The 26,250-nt window shown below is 45.1% G+C and overlaps 1 protein-coding gene across 2 annotated transcripts in view; it reads left to right on the top strand.

Moving 5' to 3' along the window:
• GPC6 (glypican 6) overlaps positions 1-26,250 on the top strand; it is a 1,229,042-nt gene that overhangs the window by 900,004 nt on the left and 302,788 nt on the right. For both annotated transcript variants that reach the window (XM_060233620.1, XM_060233619.1), the window contains exon 4: positions 21,094-21,259. In XM_060233620.1, the coding sequence (XP_060089603.1) occupies positions 21,094-21,259 (166 nt within the window). The remainder of the gene's footprint in view (positions 1-21,093; positions 21,260-26,250) is intronic.

Below are 26,250 nucleotides of genomic sequence, written 5' to 3'. Positions count from 1 at the left end.
AGATGACAGCCAGTTGCTTGGGGGACTGATAGGAGCCCTCTGGGGGCCTGATTCAGCCCCTGGGTCACATGTTTGACACTCCTGATCTATAGCATTATATCCGGATGAGGTCTCTGCCCTTCCCAAGCTACTGCCTCTGATCTCCAGTAATTTCTGAACTTGGAATTGGCATCCCTTTTGAAGGAAAGAGGAACACCACTTTTTCAGAAAAGAAAATTGCAATCTCCCTGGCTTGACTTGCTTCCCAGCCAAGGGGCAATTGCAGAAGGCCCTGCATCTTTACTGCAGAGGCCCTCACTTACATAAATCAGTGAGGCTCATGGATTCTTCTGACAGAGAGTTCAACAATGTCTCCCAAGTGTCCGGGTGCCGCTCAGCACACCATTATAGGCAGGGGTGGAATTCTAGCAGGAGCTCCTTTGCATATTAGGCCACACACCCCTGATGTAGCCAGTCCTCCAAGAGCTCACAAGGCTCTTTTTTTGTAAGCTCTTGTAGGATTGGCTACATCAGGAAGGTGTGGCCTAATATGCAAAGGAGCTCCTGCTAGAATTCCACCCCTGATTTTAGGAAGCAGGGCTTTTTCTGTAGCAGGAACTCCATTGCATATTAGGCCACGTTCCTCTTATGTAGCCAATTCTCCAAGAGCTTACAAGGCTCTTGTTGGAGGATTGGCTACATCAGGGGTGTGTGGCCTAATATGCCAAAGAGTTCCTGCTACAAAAAAGGCCCTGATAGGAACCAACCTCGAAGAGGCCTTCATGCGGATGCTACCAGCGGCCCATGGCCAGAACGAACCTGTTTCTCTAGATCCGCCCGCCTCCCCCCATTCCTCCCTCATTTTTTCAGCCCACCAGTGCCAGAATATAATAAGCTCCCTTGGCCTTCAAAACATACTTAACAGCACATTCATACAGCGAGGTTCACAGGGCAGGTTGCGTTGTAGCGATAGAATACAACCTCTGTTTGTTTTGCTCACATCTGATTCGGGCCGATTTCGGAGGCCACGTCTTTCCCCCTGAAAGTCTGTCTAGCTTTTCAGTGGCTTTTGGCAGTGACCTTTTGCAGCTCGGGATCCTATTTGCATCAGCGAGGTATTCATGCAGAGTAGTCAAAACACATCAACCTGGAAAAGCATTGTGTAAGTGAACAGAAAGGTCTTGGCCTCTCTGTGAGGAAGACAGGAAGGAAGATACTGTGTGATAGAACTGGACAATAAGACTTCGGTGTGAAGATCCACGGTTAGCATAGTAATATCTAAGCCAAAAAAAAAAAAAATGTGTTTTGTGATTGCCTCTGTGAGCTGCCAACTCTGAAGTGGGGATTTCTGGAGATTTCTGGACAGAATTCGGGGCTGGGGAGAGAACTCGGCTAGACTGTAATGTCACATAGAGCCTACATTCTGGAGCTGCCCTTTTGCTCCAGGGGAACTAGGGCTGCCACTCGGAATTTGGGAGGTTTACAATCTCCTTCCCTTCCTCTCCCCAAAAGAGACACCCAATGAGGTAGACAGAGCTGAGTGAAACTGCTCTTGAGAGAACAGCTCTGAGAGAACCGTGACTGACTCAAGGTCTCCCAAGCTGGCTGTATACAGAGGAATGGGGAATCAAACCTGGTTCTCCGGATTAAAATCCACCGCTCTTACCCACCACACCAAACTGGCTCACAAACAGGAGCCTGGGGAGGGCAGGATTTGGGGAGGAGAGGGACCCCAGAAGAGTACAATGCCATACAGTCCACTTTCCAAAACAGCCCTTTCCTCCAAGTGAACTGATCTGTGTAGTGTGGAGATCAGCTGTAATTCCAGGGTATCTCCAGGCCCCAGCTGGAGGTTGGCAACCCTATGACCCTGTATCCAGGTGCTCATCTATGGTGCCCTAGAGTCTTTAACCCAAATGCTAGAGTGTCCCCTGGGTGATGTCATTGTGCTGCACATTCAAGGGATATCCCCCATCAGGAACCAGATAAGACCTGGCAATGCTAGGTTGCCATATCTGGATTGGGAAATTCCTAGAGATTTGGGGGTAGAACCTGGGGATGGGTGGGACTGAGAAAAAGAAGGAGATCAGTGGGTTGTGATGCTCCCATTTCAAAAGCAGCCATTTTCTGCAGGGGACTGATCTCTTTAGTGTAGAGGTCCGTTGTAATTCAGAAAGATCTCTAGGTCCCACTTAGCAACTATAATTCCAGATATCCTATGTTAATTCCGGCATATGATCGAAGGAAATTAAAATGGAACAGTGCTACTGCTTGTTTGTGTTCTTCCAACTCGAAGAAGAAGAAGAAGAAGAAGAAGAAGAAGAAGAAGAAGAAGAAGAAGAAGAAGAAGAAGAAGAAGAAGAAGAAGAAGAAGAAGAAGAAGATGATGATGATGAAGATGATGATGATGATGATGATGATGATGATATTGGATTTATATCCCACCCTATACTCTGAATCTCAGAGTCACAATCTCCTTTACCTTCCCCTCCTCAACAGACACCCTGTGAGGTAGGTGGAGCTGAGAGAGCTCTTGCAGCAGCTGCCATTTCAAGGACAACTCTTACAAGAGCTATGGCTGACCCAAGGCCATTCCAGCAGCTGCAGGTGGAGGAATGGGGAATCAAACCTGGTTCTCCCAGATAAGAGTCCATGCACATAACCACTACACCAAACACCACACACTTAACCACTACGCCTTATTTGATAAACTGCACTTAGTGAATTTGGTTTTTTTAAAACATTATGTGTGTGTTTTTGTGCGTATAAAGTGCTTTATTAAACACAATCTCTTGATATGTGTTTCCAGACACTCAAATTCCATTCATATGAGACATTGTTATTGTGTTATGAATTTCATTAAGTATAATACAATAATGACTGAATTTCTACATGCTTTGATAAATATCCATACTTGTCTTAATGAGATCACAACATTAAGTTATGTACTTCAAAGGGCTTTTTCTTTGCAGATGAGGGTGCAATTAATGAATTATATTTTTCCTTCTGTTTTCAGAAAAAGGCATACAATATACTAAAAGATTGCTTGTGTACAAGTGCAGTCTTTTTCAGAAAAGCTATTTCTATAACCAAACAAGAGGCTGTGTAATAATCACTTCATAACGTTATGCAGAAAAATGAGGACAATTTTCACTGGTAAACTCTATGGTAAATTTGGCTTCTATCAAAGATCCCCCCCCCCCTCCCAAATACAGTTTCATATCGTGAACACTGGAACGTGACATGGGACAAATCTTCAATACACTTTTGATCACAGGACTCTTTTTCTATATGGGATCCCATTTAAACATCCTTCCAAGACTGCAAGTGGCAAAATATCGGTGCCTTAGTAAATGCTTCCCTGTGCTTTTGGTTCCTAATATCAGTAAGGTACTCTGAAAGAGAAGAAGAAGAAGAAGATATTGGATTTATATCCCGCCCTCCACTCCGAAGAGTCTCAGAGCGGCTCACAATCTCCTTTACCTTCCTCCCCCACAACAGACACCCTGTGAGGTGGGTGGGGCTGGAGAGGGCTCTCACAGCAGCTGCCCTTTCAAGGACAACTCCTACCAGAGCTATGGCTGACCCAAGGCCATGCTAGCAGGTGCAAGTGGAGGAGTGGGGAATCAAACCCGGCTCTCCCAGATAAGAGTCCGCACACTTAACCACTACACCAAACTGGCTCTCCGAGTCAGGGGAGAGGGAGATAGCTGCCTATAAAGTATAATTGTTCTCAGAGTGCTTAGTAGAACTACATCATTTTGAGCACTCTGGTCTCAACAGTCTTTGTTTCCTGAGTAAAAAAAAGTAAAGGTAAAGGTAGTCCGCTGTGCAAGCCCCGAGTCATTACTGGCCCATGGGGTGACGTCACATCATGCCATTTTCTTGGCAGACTTTACGGGGTGGTTTGCCATTGCCTTCCCCAGTTATCTACGCTTTCATGAGTAGTCCTCGAGTATTCTACTGAGAAGCCAAGGTTAGCCACTCATCTTAGTGCAAAACTGCACCGTGAGTCTGTACACCAAAGTCAATAGGTCTGGGAATCTACAGAAGATTATTTTGAGCCAGTCATTAAAGGTTGCTTTATAAACTGAAGTTGTTATTGGGGGCAGGGACAATTCTCCGATCGCAGGCGAGGGCACCGATGGCAGAACAGCCCCTTCTCGGCCTTTTGGCTAAGATCAAGTGCAGCATCACAAAGAGGAGCCCGATGGTGTCTTAAAAATAACATTTTCCAGCAGAAACGTCAATGTTTCATTTTGCTGCTATAGACTAACACAGCGAGCCATCTGGGACTACTGCAATTTGACTTTGTCTGCGCGCAGTGGAGTTTAAGTGCATTGACCTTACCCGGAATATTACCAGTTCTTAGCAGAATTATACTCTTCTAAGTCCATTAAAGTCAGTGGGTTTAGACGGGAGTAACTCTGCTTAGAATTGTGCACCAAGTTTAACTTGTGCCCCTCCAGCAACTCGACGTGAGCAAAGTAAGTCTGGCGAGCAGTTCTTTCCTCCCACGATCAGGGCTTTTTTTGTAGCAAGAACTCCTTTGCATCTTAGGCCACACACCCCTGGCTGGCAACCCTAGCCGGTAACACTGCACAAGGTTGCACATGGAGCAGTTGCATAGAAAATGTTTGTATAGAAAATACTTTCTCAGCTTTGGCATGGCTTTCCTTTTATAAAAAGAAGAGGAACCCTCACATCCTTTGGTAATGGAGGTGGGGATGCACGTTCAAGGATTTTAAGGAATATATTTTTGTTCCAAACAGCAACTGCGGAAACATTTTTTGAGAAGAAAAATAGCAAAGTTTTGGCAAAGGTAGGGTTTTTTTTTTCCAGGCTTCTGTTTGAAAGCGAAGGTTATAACCAAGGTTAATTTGAGGTGTCAGGAAAGTGCGAGGGAGAGAGGATTTAGTGACAAGGTAAGGACAAATGAATGCGAGATCAGTGGCCTGGCGATTGATTCTTATCACGAGATCCTGCTGAAATGAAGTAATTATTTAATTAGACTTTTATGTATACGATAAATGGTTCCCAGAAATAGACTTTGCCCCGCTTTGATGTCTGCAGTTCCATCTTCTCTTTCATAAGCGAGCAGAAAAACTCTGGAGAATTGATTGAATAACGATACTTAACTATATCACGCACACGCATACAAATCCCATTTGTTCAATGATGCTCACTGATGTTTCCCAGCTGAAGGTAGACAATGGATGTTTTTTTCCCCTCCCCTTCTCAAGCAAGCCTTTACACTTGACATTTGAGGATTGCTTAACTGCACAGGCCCACAAAGTTTCTGCAGATCGGGAGCACACAGTCTTCTTGCCTTGCCCTGGATAGCCCATGCTAGCCTGATCTCATCAGATCTCAGAAGCTAACCAGGGTCAGTCCTGGTTATTACATGAATGGGAAACCACCAAGGAGACCCATGGTTGCTACGGAGAGGGAAACCTCCTCAGAATGTCTCTTCTGTGCAAGTACCAGTCATTTCTGACTCTTGGGTGATGTTGCATCACCACCACGTTTTCATGGCAGACTTTTTAACGGGGTGGTTTGCCATTGCCTTCCCCAGTCATCTACACTATGGGGCAACCCTACAGGACACCATAAATCACCTGTGACTTGATGGCACTTTTCACCTCCGGCTTTCTTGGCTCACGTGCCAAAAACAGTGCATTGTGTACTTCAGGAATTTATTTGCATATTAGGCCACACACCCCTGATATCACCATCGTTTCACACAGGACTTTGTTGTAGGAAAAGCCCAGCAGGAACTCATTTTCATATTAGACCACACACTCCTGATATCACTATTGTTTCACTCAGGGCTTTTTTTGCAAAAAAAAAGCCCAGGCGGAACTAATTTGCATATTAGGCCACACCCACTGATATCACCATTGTTTTGCACAAGGCTTTTTTTTTAAATAGAAAAAGCCCAGCAGGAACACTTTCATATTAGGCCACACACCCCTGATATCGCATTTGACACAGGGCTTTTTTTGTAGAAAAAGCCCAGCAGGAACTCATTTGCATATTAGGCCACATCCCATGATGCCAAGCCAACTGACACTGTGTTCCTGCTAAAAAAAAAAAAAGCCCTGGAAAGATATTAGTGTGGCAGGAAACAAAGAGGGAAGAAATTAGGATTGCCTTTCTCTAGACATGCTAGCAGGCCACGGACAGGTACCAGTCCACGGCCCGGTGGTTAGGGACCTTTGCTTTAGAACATACCATTTGTACAATATCCCTCTGCATCCTATCTGCCATGCTTTCCAGAAGCTTATCATGATGTCTGGTGTATTCAATTGCCACATACAACTCGTTATTTCCTCCCTGCTTGTACCCCGCCACTGCGATCAAGGGTGGATTTCTTCCAAAAGAATAAGAAGGAAGCGGACCCCAAGGTGTGTTCGTAAGTACTTAATAAAACATTCTGTTTAGGGAAAGGCCTTTGAGTGGGGGGGGGGCGGCATTTTAATTAGACTTTTTAAAAGCAAAATAATAATTTAAAGATGTCACCACTGACAGCATATCCAATACAGAATGAGGCTACCTCATTTAGTAATGTATATTACTGAGAAGGAGTTGGCTGGAGGTTGTGCATGCGTCATTAGTATCTGACATTTCAGAAGCACCGAAAATGTGTCGAGAAACTTACTCTGCTAGAAGCACACCTAATCCTTCAGACTTCAGACCAGGGCCAGGATCTGGCTGCTGCCAGAGAGAGCACATGCTTTGCATGCTTTGCATGCAAAAGTCTCTGGCAGAAACCCTGGATGTCCTGGCTGGGGAACACCTCCCCCTGGAGACCTTGAACAAACGCTTCCAGTCAGAGCAGACAATGCTGGGCTCAACGAATCAATTATCCGACTCAACGGAAAGAAATTTGATCTTGATATGTTCATCCAAGGGTCATTTCATAGAAAAAGAGGTGCTGGAGCTCATTAGCACAACTCATTTGCATATGCCATACACCCCTGACATCACCGGAAGGTGGACTAATTTATAGCAGCTCAGCATCTATCTTCAAATGTTTCTTGAATTAGAATTGCCATAATAAAACTTTACTCCCATCATATCTTTTAAATGACTTCTTCCTACCTGGCCACCATGGCATGATGAAGATTTCCATCTGTCTGCTTTATATGTTTTGGTTATTTTCCCTTTTTTTGTGTGGGGGAAAATATTAGAAAGTTTGTCAAATCTTAGAGTTCAGGAAGATTCTCACAGGAGGTTGGAACAACGGAGCCCAGAAGCAGGTAATTTTTTTTGGGGGGGGGGGGAGGTTAAGAAAGAATGAGCACAATAAAATTTAGAAGTTCTGAAGCTCCGCTCCTGTGAGCTCCTGCCAAAAATGAGGCCTGCATTCATACGTAGCAGGGTGATGACTGAAAATTGCTGAAAGTGTGGGAACTCTCTGGTTACCTACCAAAGTGTATTTGTGAGCCTGTGCCAAGAAAACACTCACCTTTTCACTTGGTTGGGCCAGCTTTCTGACTGAATGGAACTCAAGAGCATCCAGTCACTTCCTGTTTCCGATGGAAGCCAAACAGACAGGGTGTTAATTGGCTGGCCTTCACCAAGCAGCTGCTTTCCCCCCTCCCATCCGTTGTGGAGAATGCTGATTGCTTGAGTCGTGCCCCTTCCAACTTCCTCGGTTCAGCAGTGTTTTCAGTTTCTTTTTTAAAAGCCTTCTCAAAACCCATGATGAGGGGGGGGTGGGGTGGGGTGGAAAACCATTCTGGTTTCAGAACCAGGGCTTCTTTCGTAGCAGGAACTCCTTTGCATATTAGGCCACATGCCCCTGATGTAGCCAGTCCTCCTGGAGCTTACAGGAGGCCCCGTACTGAGAGCTCTGTAAGGCAGAGATCAGCTCATCCTGAGAAAATGGTTGCTTTGAAGGGCATGCTACCATGCTGAGGCCCCTCCCCTTCCCAAACCCGCCCTCTCCTGGATCCACCCCCAAATGCTCCAGGTGTTTTCCAACACAGACCCGGCAACCCTAAGGGAGGCATGTGTTTACGCACCCTCTCTCAGAGATCTACAGTGCTCCCCCCTGCATCCGAGAACAACATCTGAGTTTCACGGGTGAAAACTAAGAGCCATGTTAACTTGTGGCCTCCACGTGGATTAAACCAATGACATAGGGTTTGGTAATTTCTGTTAAACCAATTTAAAACTGTTTTAGAGACATCCTGCGAGGTGGAATTAAGATAGCCGTAGGAAGCAATTCAAGGGTCAAAAAGCAAGGAGATGCAGGACTGAATAATTCCTACCTTCTGTGCTCAGCATGGTCGTCTTAACTACCACATTGCATAGCTGGACTTTCTGGCTACAGGGGGCTGCCGCAGTCCCAGAAAGAAAGGAATGGAACAAAGTGCTGATTTCTTCCTCATACGCGGCAGAAATGTTACGTGGCTCTGTTGCCAAGTGCCCGTCAAGTTGGTGAATTAGCATCAGAAAGGGAACAGTTATTTTTAAAGTTCAAAAGCATTTGACTTTTTAATGAACACCTTTTTCAAAAACAAAACAGCTGATTTATTATCATCTATATCAAAGGCTGGATTTGTGGGTGGCGTTTCGCAGGTTACGTGAAAGTCAGGTGCAACATGGAAGCCGTTCAGCTACGTAGCAGTATGAAAAGTTCCTAAAATAATAAACGAAGAAAGTTGTTCCGATTTTGCACAAAGCTTGTTGGGCGGAGAGCTCTTTTGCTCCCGGTCTTCTCTCCGTTTTCACGCAAGTTGCCCCAGGGCTGCGAGTTGGCACGCCATTCTCCTGCGGCAAGCTGAAACTGTTTGGAAGAGGGTCCTGCTTGCTGCAGAAGAGTGCCGTGCCAACTCGCAGCTCCAGGGCAACTGGTGTGAAAACAGAGAGAAGACCCGGGTGCAAAAGGGCTCTCCACCTGGGACAAGCTTCGTGCAAAATCGGTATTGGTTAATAACTGCTTGAACAAATGACTTAGAGTGATTTTGCATTAGGGTTTGTTCCGGGTGGAGAGCCCTTTTGCTACTGGGGCTTCTCTGTGTTTTCACAAAAGTTGCCCTGGAGTTGCAAGTTGGCGTGCTGCTATTCCACAGCAAGCGAGATCCTCTGACAAACGGTTTCTGCTTGCTGCGGAAAAGCAGCGCACCAACTCGCAGCTCCGGGGCAACTTGTGTGAAAATGGAGAGAAGCCCCGGGGGCAAAAGGGCTCTCTACCCGGGACAAGCCCTAGTGCAAAATTGGTATTAATTATCTCTTTAAAATTAAAGGAACTGGTTGGTACTGTCTGTCTTGGTGATCAGTAGTGCTGTTCAATATGCTTGGAAAAAAATCCATTTCAGCTAGTCACTGTAAGTTTGGCATTGTGCTATTAATGTTTGACATTGTGCTTTTGGAAGGAAAACCGAATTGGAATAATCTTCTTAAAAATCCACACATTAAGTCAGCAGTGGTTTTCTGCAGCCAGTAAGCTTATATTCTGCCCCCACCCCATAGATTTCTGCATCTTCCACACCATTTCACTTGAGAGCAGCGTTCCCTCTAAGCTGAGTTAGTGTGAGCTAGCTCACAGTTTTTTAGCCTCCAGCGCACACGTTTTTGTTGTAGCTCAGGAAAAATGGCCCCAGAACAAACTGATATATGCAGTTGCCAAATCACTCACTCACAACTTTAATACCAGAAGCTCACAAAGTAGAATTTTTGCTCACAAGACTTCACAGCTTAGAGGAAGCATTGCTTGGGAGTATGCTTCATTTGGGTGGGACGCAATCAGGGGTTTTTTTTGTAGGAGGAACTCCTTTGCATGTTAGGCCACACACCCCTGATGTAGCCAACCCTCCAAGAGCTTACAGTAGGTCCTGTAATAAGAGCCCTGTAAGCTCTTGGCTACATCAGGGGTGTGTGGCCTAAAATACAAAGGAGTTCCTGCTACAAAAAAAAGCCCTGTACGCATAAAATGTTCTTATGCACTGTGGCTTGAAACAAATGAAAATACGGGATGTGTAATTCCTTGTGAGGAAGTACTAGTGTCCACAAGTAGTGACTTGACTCCTGCTGTTGAGAAACGGCATTGAGGTTCAGGATAGGGTTTAACTGGAGGTTGTGAGGATGAAGCTAAGGTTGTATATATTTGCCCCTTCATTCCATGTTGTGTACTGGTTGTTTTGACTACTGGTTTGTTATGTCTGTTAGCTGACCTTGAAGCATACTTCATTGCCCTCCGGGGTTCTTTTAGAACCAGCCAATCAGGACATGAGGCATTTCAGGAAATGCAAATGAAGGATCCTGGAGAGACCAATAGGGTGGATTGCTGCCCACATAAGGGGGGAGGTGTCTAACTCAGGCCAAATGTACATAAGGAGTGGCGTTGCCTGTTTGTGTTCAGTTCTGCTCTTGTTCAGTAAACGTCCTTGCTTGCCTCAAGCTGGTTGAACTCACTATATAATATTCCAGTTTTATCTTTCTGCGTCTCTGCCCCAGTTTACCTACCCCTTGTTCCACTTGATAGTTCTGTGCTAGAAGCTTCCCAGTGGAAAGTCTGGATTGCCTAACCTTTGAAAGGATTCTGTTTTCAGCTGACCATGGGTGATGCAAAACCTTTTATCTCGTCTGTGATTTTGATGTGTCACTCACACCTGCGTGTCACCACCTGATGAAAGAAGTGAAAGCTGGTGTATGGTACTCTTCTCTACATGTGTTCAATTAGTGGTTCAAGAAGGAGAGCAATAGGCAGAATGGAAGCATGTGTGAGTAGGTGTTAGAAGTGCTAAACTACAAAAGATGTGAATGTTTTCTTCAGGATAACGAAAACCTGCAATTTAAGGGCACTGCTCGCCAACAGTACAGGGACGTATCCCAAAGGCAAATGAACACAAAAAGCTGCCTTATATTGAATCAGACTATGGGTCCATCAAGGTTTCCATTGTCTGCAGATCTTCAGGGTCTTCCTTATAGGGCTGCAGTCACACACACTAAATAATGCACTTTCAACCCCCTTCCAATGCACTTTTGAACTGGATTTTGCCAGTTAACACAGTAAAATCCAGTTGGGAAAGTGCATTTGAAGTGCGTTATTTAAGCTGTATGATCTGTATAGAGGATGGTGTGGAATTGTTTTCTGTGGCGTCAGAAGGTAGGACCAGAACCAATGGGTTGAAATTAAATCAGAAGAGTTTCCAGCTCAACATTAGGAAGAACTTCCTGACCGTTAGAGCGGTTCCTCAGTGGAACAGGCTTCCTCGGGAGGTGGTGGGCTCTCCTTCCTTGGAGGTTTTTAAACAGAGGCTAGATGGCCATCTGACAGCAATGAAGATCCTGTGAATTTAGGGGAAGGTATTTGTGAGTTTCCTGCATTGTGCAGGGGGTTGGACTAGACCCTGGATGTCCCTTCCAACTCTATGATTCTATGATCGCAGCCGATCATACCTGATTGCTACCTGATCCTTTTAACTGGAGATGATGAGAATTGAACCTGGGAGCTTCTGTATTCCAAGCAGATGCTGTACCATTGAGCTATGGATGTCCACAGCCATTGTCACATAGAGGGGTGTCAACCCCTAGGTCTCAGCTGCGTCCCCCCCTTCTGGGGACTTTGATCCACCACCAGCCAGTTGGCTGATGGAAGAAACCCCACCTCCTGATGGCCCATCCTGATGACATCACTTCCAGATGTCATTGTATCGGTGATCTTCCATGGGGACAGTGGTATTTGGGCAAATTCTATGGTTTTGAGGGTGAAAAAAACCCTTAGAGTTTCAGCCAAATACCAGAGCTGTCAAGCATACTATTTCTGTGTATTGAATCAACGTATGTATTGGAAACCATTTCCCCTCTGCCTCAAAATTCTTCTTTCTCATAGTTGCATTTCAAAGCTTGCTGCTTCCCCCCCTCCTTTCCTCTCATTCCTTTCTCACCTCTTAATAGAAGGTTTAGAATATGCAAGTAACCTTGATGCTAGAAGCAAGGTGCCTCCCCTGACCAGTTCCCATCCATACATCTTATCAGAAAGACAGGAATGTCTGGGAACCAAGAGAAGTTGTAGTAACACAATGATAGTTGATAGTACCCTTTGAACCTTTGTAGCAATTTACATCTGCATATTACGGTTTGAAGCTATCTTGGCTATTGCCTTTGAAGTAGCCTTTAAGAATCTATACCATGTGAAATTTTGTATCACTTCCAAGGTATCACACCATGGAGCAAGTACCAGATTATCAATAAAACGAGTCTTTGTATCAAACAATTGCTTGGTTATTCGAAATACCAATGCTTGACAAGAACGTCCCTGGACAATGTCCCCAAAGTGATGATATCACTTCCAGCTGATGTCATCATGTTGGAAACATTGCACAATGACCCCATCCAGTCCCAGAATGCCCCTCAGCCCTCCCTGCTGGACTGACAAGGGAACCTGGCAACCCTAGTCCCATAGTGTATTAAGTATCTATGTTCAATATTTTATTAGGCTACTTATATTATTACATTCTTTCTAAAAAAATAAATATATAGAAAATAAAGTTGAGAACAAAGAACTTTGGTTAAACAGTAAGGTACAATCCAGCAAAGCATAAGCACTGACTATGGCTGAAACAAGTTAAAGACTTCTGTTCTTTCCAGAGCTTTTTTTGTAGAAAAGTCCAGCAGGGACTTATTTGCATATTAGGCTACATCCCTTGACATCACCATGGTTTCACACAGGACCTATTTTGTAGAAAACCCCCAGCAGGGATTCATTTGCATATTAGGCCACGCATCCCTGACACCAAACCAGCCGGACACCAAACCAGCCGGACACCAAAAAAGCCCTGGTTCTTTCCTTTCTGTGTTTATTTTTTGGGGTTGTTTTTTATAACACACACAGAAGCAGCCTTTGGACAGATTGCAGATTCACACCTTATAAGATTACACAGAGTTGATCTGCTGGCTGGGGCTGATGGGAGTTGTGAGCAAAAAACATCTGGAGAGCTACCGTTGGCCACCTCTGGACTCTACTGCACGGAGAAGGAGCTTCAGTCTTTCCTCTCATGCTGTTTTCCCAACCTGAAATGGTCTATGGGGGCTATTTGGCCAACTGGGGAAGCACACATATATTAATATTAACAGTGTAGTCCTAGGTAGAATTACACTCTTGTAAGTGCCATAAATATTTAACAGTAGAGACTTGATATCCCTGCCACAGGAGGTGGTGGCAGCTACAAGCATAGATGGCTTCAAGAGGAGATTGGATCAAAATATGGAGCAGAGGTCCATCAGTGACTATTAGCCACAGTGTATTGATGGAACTCTCTGTCTGGGGCAGTGACGCTCTGTATTCTTGGTGCTTGGAGGGGGCAAGAGTGGGAAGGCTTCTAGTGTCCTGACCCCACTGATGGACCTCCTCATGGCACCTGGTTTTTTTGGCCACTGTGTGACAACAGAGTATTAGACTGGATGGACCACTGGCCTGATCCGGCATGGCTTCTCTTATATCCTTATGTTCTTATCCTCAAAAAAATCTTAAGCACTGTTTTATTATCTCTAATGTTTTGTATGTTGGCACTCAGATCAATAGTATTTTTGTAGCGCTCTGAGGGAAATATTGTGCGGTACTTGCCTATCCCTGTAAAAACAAGTCCAGGATCCTGGCAGAAGTTGGGATTCAGTTCTTGGAATGTTACTCTCACAGTGTACTATCTATGGCATTTCATTAAAACGTGTCGAGCCAGAGCTACTGAGCTGAGACAAAACACCCGTCTCCTTCCCAGCCTGACACGGCCTTTGCTTTCTTAAAGGAAGCAGAAGGAGAATTTCTTTTTCAGGTGTGCATTAGATCCATTTGTCATTTATATTTCAGTAAACTTGGGGTTTTAAAATACCACTCTGAGAGACTCCCGGCTCATTATGGTCATGTTGAAAGCTTTGGTTGCATGCAGGTCGTTGGAAGGAAGGAAATCTTGTTCAGCAAAGTGGAACATTTTGGTACCACTGGGTCCTTTGATAAGTGTTTTTGTTTATTTAGGCTGACATCAGTGGGCTACAAACTGTGCCTTTTAATTTTTTTTTTTTTAAGCACATGCATAGGGACTTTATAGTAAGATGAGGACATATTAAGTCAACATTTTGTCCTTTGAGTTGCTAGCACATTTTAAATGTTTCTTGTCTGAGTCTCTGATTTCCACCCTGAAAGCCCCACTGCTGCCTTACTGTAGGGTCCTCTTATCAACGCTTGTCCGGTCCCATTTTAATTAACTTCATAATTAATTTTTGTTTCCTTTGCCAGCTTGCTTTGTTCCAGCCGTTTCCTCAATTTGGGATCTGTCACTTGATCATCAACCCCTCTCTGACTTCCACTTAGTTGCTTTTCCTAACGTTGTCTTAAGTCCTGTTGACTGAACTACCTTTGGAAGTAAAATGGTTCAGGACAGCCCGAAACACATATGCCCAGGGTTGATTTTGGTCAGGAGCTCTGGAACCTCTAAATTTTATAGTGCTCTTTCTTTCTTACTGCCCCCCCCCAGAAAAAAACACTTGATTTGGGGTTCCATTGTTCCATTGTTCAACCCTCCTGTGAGAATTATGCTGAAGTCTTAAGATTTGACAAACTTTCCAATATTTTTCCCCACAAAAATGAGAAAATATCCAAAACATATAAAGTAGACAGATGGAAATCTTCATCATGCCACTGTGGCCATATAGGAGAAAGTTAATTTTAAAAGTATGATGGGACTAAAGTTTTATTATGACAATTATAATTCAAGAAGCATTTTAAGGTCATTGCTGAGCTGATATAATTGAGTCCACCTTCTAGTGACATCAGGGCACCTCTTTTTCTACAAAATGACCCCTGCATATGCCTAGAAGCAAATCCGATTGCGTTCAAAATGTGGGACATTTTTGATTGTCTACCAGCACAGAAACTCAGATGTGTTGCTATATAATGTGTGAAACATCGGTAACTCTGACAAACAAGGAATGTGTGCTGCAGAACCACTCGTTGGCTGTTAAGTCTGTCTAAACTTGGCTGGATTTTTCTTGATGGAGCTGATTGCAGACAAAGCTAGAGTTCACCTAAACCAGCGCAACCAGAGAGAAGATCAGAGCAGAGCGAGATGAAAATTGTAATGGGAAAGGCTATCCGCAGATCTTTAGGAAGGGTAGCACCCAGATGTGCATCCTCAACCCATTTGGCTGTGATTTTTAAAAAACTTTTATTTAACACATGAAATTGCAGCTTCTGTTTAAAAAAACCCCAACACTGTGTTGTTAACAGTTCTATTTTGTTTTAGTTTTAATCATTGTATCTGGTACCAAAAGAGATCCAAACTCCACAAGTTTGGTCTACCCAACTCTGCCTATCCCAGAACCCCCTGGGCTCAAGGTGCATTTTTCAAGATTATTGTCACTCTTTTGCTTAAATGGCACAGTGGAAGGGAGGACACTAACCAAGGCTTTTTTTGTAGCTGGGACTCCTTTGCATATTAGACCACACCCCTCTTATGTAGCCAATCCTTCAAATGCTTACAGGGCTCTTCTTACAGGGCCTACTGTAAACTCATGGAGGATTGGCTACATCAGGGGTGTGTGGCCTAATATGCAAAAGAGTTCCTGCTACAGAAAAAGCCCTGATATTAGCTATTACAACATGACTGTGAGTGTAGGGGAAAGTGGGTAACCTGAAAGCAGAGATGGCTAATGGTTTCAGTCAGTGGGCTGGATGATACACACTGATGACGTTGCTAATCTTTCCTACACATTACAGCAGTGCTCTTCTCTCCCTTGGACATTGACCGGGGAAGGTCTATTCAGTATTCTGCATGGAAGAACCCTCCTATGTCAGATGATGCTGGGTTGTGTCTTCTCATTAAGCACTGAAAGAGGGGCACCAGCCAGATGAGAAGGGAACCTGAGAGTTGCAGTAGCTTTTTCTGGCTCAGTTCTGCTCTCGGAATACCTTCTTATTTTTCTCTCCCCACTGCCACACCTCACCACTTTCCTGTTCCCACTTTCCACACCCCATGTCTTTCCCTGTATCCGTAGCTAGACTCAGATACTGGCAATAAACCCGATTGGGTTGAAGGCATCTCACTGGAGGAGAAGTAATCAGCAGATAGTACCAGGAGTGGAATTCTAGCAGGAACTCCTTTGCATATTAGGCCACACACCCCTGATGTAGCCAATCCCACAAAAGCTTACAAAAAAGAGCCTTGTAAGCTCTTGGAGGATTGGCTGCATCAGGGGTGGATGGCCTAATATGCAAAGGAGCTCCTGCTAGAATTCCATCCCTGGATAGTACAGTCCTGCACCTTTCTCCTGCGCACCTTTTGGGCACTTTATGCCAGATATCACATTTCCTGCTAATGAAGGGGCTGGCCTGGTTTAAGTACTGCTGCCATCCTGTTTAGTTTTGGGTCAAATATAAACAAACACTTGAATGTGTCAAGATCATCAAAGATGTCTCTTGGTTATGAGAGTATCATAGCCCAGGGGTCCCCAACTATTTTGATTTTGTGAGTACCTTTGAAATTTTGACACAGTGTGGTGGCCCAACTAAAAAAACAGCTGCCTCAGGAGATATAGCCTACCACAAGACGGCTGCTATGGGTTATCTTCTGTCACAAAATGAAGATCCTTGTGCCCTGGCCCTAACTGAAGCTAAGCAGATGTCCTTTCGGCCAGCAGATCTTGATTGGCCAAGCATAAGAAGAAGATGATATTGGATTTATACCCCACCCTTCACTTGAATCTCAGAGTCTCAGAGCAGCTCACAATCTCCTTTACCTTCCTCCCCCACAACAAACACCCTGTGAGGTGGGTGGGGTTGAGAGAGCTCTCCCAGAAGCTGCCCTTTCAAGGACAACACTATGGGCGTTTTCGCACTGACCTTAATCGGCAGCGACGCCCCTCTTCAGCGCGCAGGATCTGCCCGGATTTCGCACCAATTGCCGCGGAGCACCCGGAAGAGCCGGAAAGTCCCGCGGCTTTTGCGGTGCAAATGAAAACCGCCAAAAACCAGTTTCCATTTGCACCACAAAAGTCGCGGGACTTTCCGGCTCTTCCGGGTGCTCCGCGGCAATTGGTGCGAAATCTGGACAGATCCTGCGTGCTGAAGAGGGGCGTCGCTGCCGATTAAGGTCAGTGCGAAATCGCCTTATGAGAGTTATGACTGACCTAAGGCGATTCCAGCAGCTGCAAGTGGAGAAGTGGGGAATCAAACCTGGTTCTCCCAGATAAGAGTCCGTGTGCTTAACCACTACATCAAGCTAGCTCCTTGAGGCACATACGGGGAGAGGCGGTCCCTCAGATATGTTGGTCCCAGGATAGAAAACATGATTGGCCCCAGCTGTCACTGCCTGGTCAATTCTAAGACTGAAAATATCAGTTACATCTTGAGAGATGGGAAACAGCATCTTCCCCTTTGAAAGCCAAGGATAAGTAGAGCTCAGAGCAAGGTCTCTCTGGATCAACCCCAGTATGGAAAAACAGCATGACAGAGAACTTGCTGTACAGATGGGTAAATGATATCAGCAGTAACAAACTGAACTTGAAAGAGACAAGGGATCATCAATGGGAAAATGAATATTTGATGTCAAGCGGTGAGCAAATTCTGTTCTGAAAGGGGGTGGGGAGAGAAGATCTCTCTTTTTTGAAAAAAAAAAATCATTATTTGCTAAATGACATGTGCTAAGCCTAATATTTGGAAAACAATCAGCGGGAAGTGAGTGCATTCCGCTAAGATAATGAGTCAAAACCCACAGAGAGCATATGGGACTGAAGTGATGATTGTGGAACACCGTAAACATAAAGGTAAATAGACTCAATATTGTCAGAAAGCAGCCTGTGGGTATGCTTTTTTATGGACCCTCAAAATAGAAGAATACATTTAAACGTAATAAGATTGTAAGTTGTGTGTGCACCTTTTCTTTTGTTTAAAGCCACGTACGAGTCTTAAGGAGAAGACTCGTCATCCACCCAGGGCCTGATCCGTATGAATCTTGTGGTGGCTGGAAAAGGGAGGGAAAAATTTCTAGCTGCCTCAAGATGCTCACTTGACATCTGAGATTGTGAAGCCCTCAGCACAGCTTAAATTTCGGTCCTCAGCACCTTAAATTTGGTCAACTCTGAATGATTTATTGCAATTTGGAAGCAATAGTCAGAGCCTTCTCATCAAGGAAGTAGCGGTCCTCTCTACAGGCAACCCTGGAAGTTTGAGATGTTGGCCTAGTACACCCACTTGCCCATTTGGTGGGTCCTCTTCTCCTGGTGTTGGTGAAAGAGGTGACAATCTCTCCCCAAACCATTCACCTCAGGCAGATTTAGTTGATCACATCCTGTTTTCTTTAGATCAAAAATATGTTTTGAATAGATTGCCTTCCCTCACCCATTATCTTAGAGATATGGCAGAAAGAGGTACAGCTCTCCTCAGCCATACAAAATAACTGATGATCAGATGAGTGTGTGAACTGGCTGGTACTGACATTCATGTTGGGGCCATGGTTCAATGACAGGGCATCAGTTTAACTTGCAGAAGTCCCCCGGTTCAATCCTTGGCATCTCCAGTAGGTGATGTGAAGGACCTCAGCCTGAGACCCTGGAAAGGTGCTGCCAATCTGAGTAGTCAGTATTGACCTTGATAGACCAAGGGTCTGATTCAGTATAAGGCAGTAGTGCCGGATTAAACCCTGTGGAGGCCCCTAGGCAGTCAAAATCTTGGGGGGGCCCCTCGCAAATTATCTCAGAGTCATAGCACCTGCCCTGCTACCTACAGCTCCCACTGCAATCTTCAGGCACCTTCTCAAAAGCCCCTTTGACTTGAGCAATTGATCCGTTCTTTGCCCGACTTGCCTGGTGTGGCTGCTGCTGGCTTCGTCAGCAAGCTTGCCTCTCTGTCTCTCCCCTGCAGCTTTCTCAAAAGCCCCTTTGATAAAGCTGCAGGGGAGAGACAGAGAGAGGCAAACTTGCTGACGGCGCCAGCAGCAGCCACACCAGGCAAGTCGGGCAAAGAACGGCTCAGTTGCTGGCTGTGCGTGCAGACTGGAAGGGCTGCAAAATGGGGGGAAATCTGGGGGGGGGAGCTGGTCTGGGGCCCCTAAAGGCATAGGGGCCCATAGGCCAGTGCCTACTTGGCCTAATTGTTAATCCAGCCCTGTAAGTGTCAAGCATGAGATTTCAAAATAACCAGTCCTTGGATTTTGAAACAAAGTTAGGTTTATTGATAATCCATGTGGCTCATTCGAGCTGAAGATTGGGACTGATACTTTGTAGCACTAGAATACATGCTTTAAAATGGCACATCAAAGGTTCTATAAACAATTCTACATTCAAGTGTGAAATTCACACTCTGGGTTCCTTATCTATATTGCGCTAGCGCATCCTGGGTTCAGGCCTGGCTGGGCCTGGGAACAAGTCCCAGGAGGTCTTATCTTCAAAGAGGACATTCCTGCATTTGTTAGTAAAGCGAAAGAAGAAAGGTGGGGGCTGCTACTTGGATGTGCTCACATTTTAATTTTGGATTAGTAACAACTCTACAATCTAAATTCTATAATATCAAAGTAACAATTCAAAGGTCTGGCTTCTGCAATATAGAATGGGTATACAATGCTTGACAGTAAGGCAGCTTCAGGTATATCTGCTTGAAAGTGAAGCGGCCTCTTTCACTAAGACTTCATTTCCACCTTTGCCCTGTTTATGCATTCAGCTTACCTCCATTTTTAGCAGAAGTTGACTTAAATTTAAAGATAACCAACCTTACGCTAACAGTGTAACATGTTTCATCTTCTCTTCTGGTATAAACAAATCAGCCATAGTAGGCTTCTGAAGGGGGAGCTTTGCCATGCAAAGAACCATGAACTGGAAATCATTCACAGAGCGTGCATTCACACTACACTAGACAATGCATTTTGCAACTGGATTTTTGCTATTCTTGCATAGTAAAAATCCAGTTGCGAGACACATTATTTAGTGTAATGTGAACACACCCAGAGATGCAGTTTCAGCGCCCATCGATCCTTGTAACCAGTGTCCCTTTTTACAGTTTGCTTTTCTCCGTGCTAAAACCAAGAAAAGATTTAGGCAGACCGTAAATTTTGGTGCTATCTTGTTGACAGTGCCCTGAGGCCAATAAATAACATTTCTATCTATCCCATGGTTTACTGATGGGAACATAGGCAGCTACATAGTGGGCCTCTTTCATTGATAGTGACTCTCTGGCTTTAAACTGCTGCTTGTTCAGAAGAAGTTCAGTGACTTCCCTGAGCTTCGGAAGCACTGCTAGCCAAAGCATCATCTGTGGATTTCTGCCTTGTGCACAGCTGCTAAGGTGCAGTGCCAGTGTGAAAGTAAGCTGGTACAAGTTGGTGCAGATTGCCAATAAGAAAGCAGCCAAAGCCAGATGTCAAATTTTGTGTTCTGAACCTCCCAAAAGAAGAAGATATTGGATTTATATCCCGCCCTATACTCTGAATCTCAGAGTCTCAGAGCGGCTCACAATCTCCTTTACCTTCCCACACACACACAACAGACACCTTGTGAGGTGGGTAGGGCTGAGAGAGCTCTTGCAGCAGCTGCCCTTTCAAGGACAACTCCTACGAGAGCTATGGCTGACCCAAGACCATTGCAGCAGCTGCAAGTGGAGGAGTGGAGAACAAAACCCGGTTCTCCCAGATAAGAGTCCATGCACTTAACCACTACACCAAACTGGCTCAATACCAGTACAAAATTTTACTTTCATGCCCCCCTCCCCGATCCAAAGGAGAAACTCTAACAGAGTGGCAAAAGTAGCAGATGATAACTTGCAAAGAGGGTGAAATTGATTGTCTCTGCCAACCTGTAGATATTTCTATCTCATTTTTTTTTCTTTCTATTCATGCAAGGCCGTTTTAGGACTAAATATCCCAGATACCAATGCTGCAGGTCTACTACTGCATACGTTAGTGAAATTCCAGCTTCCTCTGCTAAATTAAATAACTGGCAGGAAAGTATTGAGACCCCAGGAAAGTATTAATAAGGGTCAAACTCTTGTCATGAAGTGGCAGTTGTAGCTTTACTGCCAGCGGGCTGTTTCTGGACAAAAGAGAAAATCCAGCTATCTGCACAGACCAAGGAAATTGACTTCCTCCCCTTTCTTTTTATTCTGATCCTTAAACTTTATAGGTCAGCCCTACCCCAGGATGCATCCGTGCATTAACGAAGATGTTGTACTGCCCTTACTGCCGAGGACTGCCCACTGTGAAACCTTGCGACAACTACTGCCTCAACGTAATGAAGGGCTGCCTGGCGAACCAAGCTGATTTGGATACCGAATGGAATCTCTTTATAGGTAAGGGGGGGGGGGGGAGAGAAAATTATTTCACCTGACAGACTCCGTGAGGTGCCCAGAGAAGATTCAGCACCTGCCAAATTGAGAAGAGGGTGCAGTGACAGAATGCCTTCCTTTGCTTGTCACTCACGCTCTTCGATCAAAGTTTTCCGGTTGTAAGGAAAGATGATTGTTCCGCCTTGGAGCCATTTTCATTCGGTCTCTCCTGGTGTCATGCTATCATATGATGTTGAGGTTCCTGTGTTACATATCTAGATGGCTTTGTGAGGCACGCTGCAAAATGTTTGGGCTCAGTTTCTGTTAATAAGCCTAGGCGGGGGGGGGGGGGGCAGAGAGAGAGAGAGAAAGACTGCATTGAAATTAAAGCTCTACCTCTCAAAATATGGAGAGGGCTCAGCGCTTGGTTCATTTTCTTTTTCAAGTCAGCTATCATTGGGGTAGGGGGTGGGGAGACGCTCGGCGAACCATCGACATGACAGGCGAACGATCCATTCCATAACACGCATTTAGAAGATGCCAAACTTTCTCCTTCCATATGTAGAGTAATAATAAGGTATCATGCTGATAGATAACGGGAGAGGAAAACTGTCGTTTCAGATAGATATACGTGAGTAATTCAGCAGCGGGTTCCTCCCCAAAGATTTCTGTTTGCCAGAAAGCTTTTCGGGAGCTGGGGAGGAGGCTAAGCTTCAGAATAACGGCGAATAAAGAGTGAGATGGGAAAGGGAAGAAAAAAAGAAGTTGGTATGAAAGTGCCCTTCATCTGACTGACTGCAGCTACGGGGTGATAGGTTTCAAAAAAACTAAGTACCTGTGAAACAAGGCAAATATCTGACATTTTCCTATTCTAAACAAATCCCAATGGATGTCTACAGTGATTCCCTTTTCCCACCACAAAAATAGCAATTAATTTTCTTGAAGTGCCTACCTATTCTTTCTGCCTTCGCGTGAAAGAAATCTCCTCTGCTGAGCTCCTTGGAAGCAAACAAATGGGTACTGAACAATAAGGTGGAACCCTGCTGTGAAGGGCAAGGGAAAAATGGAGATGCTGACACCTTCGTTTTGATAGAAAATGTGCAAGTGAACTTGTTCTGCCTGCCGAACAATGTCAGTGTGATGTGTTGGGTTTGTAGAATTCTGGACAAAAAAGGGGGGGGAAGTGAAGGAAAGAGAAAGTGCTGTGGGAAAAGAATGATAATGTTGTTACAAGCTCCTCCGAGCCCTGAGTGTTGAGAAGTTCCAGGGGCGTCAACTAGCTATGGTTTCCTTTGGACTGAGGACAATGGAGAACTATATAGGAGTCAAAAGAGTCAGCAAAGGAGTGTGGTTGAGGATGTAGAGGTAGAGGCATCTGATGATGGTGCAGTGGTAGAGCATCTGCTTTCCACGCAGAAGTTCCCAAGCAGGGCTGGATTAACAATTAGGCCAAGTAGGCACTGGCCTACTGGCCCCCACACCTTTCGGGGCCCTAGGCTGGCTTTCCCCCCAGGTTTTCCCCCAGCTTGCAGCTCTCCCCGTCTGCACATGCAGCCAGCAACTGAGCCGCTCTTTGCCTGACTTGGCTGGTGTGGCTGACGCTGGCCTCATCACGAATGTTGCCTCTCTCTGGAAGCTTTGTCAAAGGGGCTTTTGAGAAGGTGCCTGCAGGTTGCAGCAGGGGCCGCAGGCGGTGGGGCAGCCACTCCCAACTCTGAGATAATATGCGAGGGCCCCCCCCCAAGATTTTGACTGCCTAGGGGCCTCCACAGGGTTTAATCCAGCCCTGTTCCCATGTTCATTCCCAGCATGTCCAACTTTAAAGGATCAGGTAAAGTTGGTGATGTACATGACCTTTTTCGGCCTGAAATCCTAGGAAATTCTTGCCAGTGGTGGGCCAGTGGTTTGACACAGTATAAGATGGTTTCATTTGTTCAGAGTGTTGCATTTTATATTAATGAGATTTAATTGATCACCGAAGCTACTTTTTTTAGAGCATGCTGGCACCTATTTAGAGTTTTTTGTATTCTCCATCTGAAATCTCTTCTCTCCTATGCCCATCTGTTGACTTCCCAAAGCCTTTTAAGAGCCTTAATTCTGACTGGACCAAATACCTCCTCCTCAACAGTTATGAGGGGAAGAGTCATACATTTACCTTATTCAGAACCAATCTGTCCCATTCCTTAGGTAAGACCAACACATATTCTTTTGGAGTGTCCTTTGTATGCTGACCTCAGGTGTTATATTTGACCATGTTTGACAGCTCATTCCAATACATCTCCTTATGTAGGAATGGGCATGAACTGAACCACAAAGCAAAATTCACGACGAATTTTGCTTTTTTTTGTGGTTCCTGGACAGAAGTTCCTGACTTCCACAAATTTTCAGAGTAGGTTCGTGCTGCTTGTGGTATGTGCATGGGGAAGAAAGCTGGGGTTTAAAGGGACTGATTCTCTTTAAACCCCTGCTTTCTGTTCCCTCCAAAGCCTCAAAAACAACCCAGCGGTGGGGAGGCCCTCCCCACTGATCAGCTGTTTTGCATTGTCTTCTGCAGTCCCTTTAAAATTTATGATCTAATTTCTCCTTACTAACAGAGATCTTGCAGTCTAGTATCTAGTATCTACTTGGATATGGAGATCCAAAATGAACTCTAGCAGTTGCGATTTTTTTTTTGTACTCCTTTTGTTGGGTGATAAGAGATTAACAACTATTCACAGCTCGAGATTGATATATCATAGAACTTTTGTTGGATAAAAGGAAAGGATATTGATGAGATGACGCTGCCTCTAGTCTTGGTATTCACCCCCCTGTCATCTTGAAGGAATAATCTCTTGTGAAGTGAACTTTTGTACAGCTTTAGGTCCTTGCAGTCTTCTTCTAGTCAAGCCACCTTTCAGAGTTATCCAATCACCACCCGCCCTTGATCTTTTACGGGAGTTTCCTCATCCCTTTGGGACAGTCTGCCAGAAGAAGAAAGAACTGGAACTTTGCTGGCAGTAGAAGCCTTTTTTTGTTGAGATGCTTCTTGGTTGGGCATTGAAGTTGGGAAGTTATCCCTGTGAAGCTTAGACAGCTGGTGGTTGGTGTTGAAGCTAAAGAAGGCAGGGTTTGGTGAGGGAAGGTGAAATGCATGCCTAATATCCTGATTGGCCAGTTCTTCCAAGCTGCAGGATCCTGGTTTGCAAGGAGTGCTTGTCTCAAGCTCAGGCAACAAGAACACAGTGAGATGCAATACATAACAGAAGGGACTTCAGCAGGGTAAAGTGTCATACAGCCTACCCTCCAAAGCAGCCATTTCCTTTAAGAGAACTGGTCTCGGTCATCTGAAGATCAGCTGTAATACTGGGAGATCTCCAGGTGCCATCTGAGGCGGGCTACCCTAACTTCAGAGCAAGAATCTTGTCTTATGCTTCTGCATTCCTTTGTGATGCTAAGTTCACTGGTAGTAGGTCCATTTAAATAACAACAGCACAGTCAATAGATATTAACTTTGAAGTTACTGGTGGTCCTCAGCCCAAAAGATATCCAGCTGTCCTTGACCAGGGTCAGGGCATTTGCAGCTCTGGCCCCAACCTGGTGGAACTCTCAGCCGGATGACATCCATGCCCTGCTGGCCTGAATGCAATACTGCAGGGCATGTAAGGGAGAGATGTTCTGCCAGGCATTTGGTTGAGGACAGTGACAGTTTTCCATCTGTCTGGCACATCTGTTTTCCTGGCTCCCGCCTCCATGAGGCACTGGCGCATTTTGGTAGTCTCGCCACCATTTTATTGGTTACCAGATTAACTACTGCAGGGCATTTTTTGTAGCCGGAATGCCTTTGCATATTAGACCACACACCCAGGGCTCATTTTGTAGCAGGAGCTCCTTTGCATATTAGGCCACACACCCCTGATGTAGCCAATCCTCCAAGAGTTTACAGTAGACCCTGTACTAAGAGCCCTGTAAGCTCTTGGAAGATTGGCTACATCAAGGGTGTGTGGCCTAATGTGCTCCTGCTACAAAGTGAGCCTGCACACACCCCTGATGTAGCCAATCCTCCAAGTGCTTACAGGGCTCTTAGTACAGGGCCTACTGTAAGCTCCAGGAGGATTGGCTACATCAGGGGTGTGTGGCCTAAGATGCTACAAAATAAGTCCTGAACTACTGTATCTTATTAAATGTGAATTACTAACTGTGAATTTTTTTTATTGATATACATCACCCAGAGTCCTGTCCCACAGTCAGGGCAGGGTAGGGCAGTTTAAAAATCGGTGGTGGTGGTGGAGGAGGAGGAGAGCCGTTTGGTGTAGTGGTTAAGTGTGCGGATTCTTATCTGGGAGAACCGTGTTTGATTCCCCACTCCTCCACTTGCACCTGCTGAAATGGCCTTGGGTCAGCCATAGCTATCTCAGGAGTTGTCCTTAAAAGGGCAGCTGCTGTGAGAGCCCTCTCAGCCCCACCCACCTCACTGTGTGTCTGTTGTGAGGGAAGAAGATAAAGGAGACTGTAAGCCACTCTGAGTCTCTGATTCAGAGAAAAGGGTGCGGTATAAATCTGCAGTCGTGGTGGTGGAGGTGATAACGACAACATTTTTAAAAACTTTTGTTTTAAAAAAGTTTTTGAAGAGAGGTTGCTTTATCCTTCTTTCTGAGGCCGTCAGCGGCTTTGCTGGAGTGGAAACTTTTCAGGGCTTGCTCTGCGTAGGGCTGAGCCACAAACAAACAGCTCTTGCCAGGCAGCTGTCAAGCCCCTTATTATAACAAATATCATATGCAGTTCCCTTCATACGAAGTGCAACAGAACCCCCTGTGAGCTGAATTAAAATGAAGAAGCACACAGCACCGCTGAGCTATGAAAGATTGGATCGGATGCACGAGCAATTCTACCTCTGCTGCCTGTGTTTGGGAACCGAGCACAAAGAAGAGAAATGTGATTTGGTGCATTAGCAGTCTTTGCTTAGACAAATGCAGCTGAATATTCATAACCTCACCACCGCCACCAGGTCGATCCTCGTCTGGCAGTTTGTACTTGCC

This window comes from Heteronotia binoei, chromosome 3 (genome assembly GCF_032191835.1).
Source record: "Heteronotia binoei isolate CCM8104 ecotype False Entrance Well chromosome 3, APGP_CSIRO_Hbin_v1, whole genome shotgun sequence".
NCBI classification, from domain to species: domain Eukaryota; kingdom Metazoa; phylum Chordata; class Lepidosauria; order Squamata; family Gekkonidae; genus Heteronotia; species Heteronotia binoei.
The sequence above is the reverse complement of the archived record's forward strand: the minus strand, read 5'-3'. Positions and strand labels throughout refer to the sequence as shown.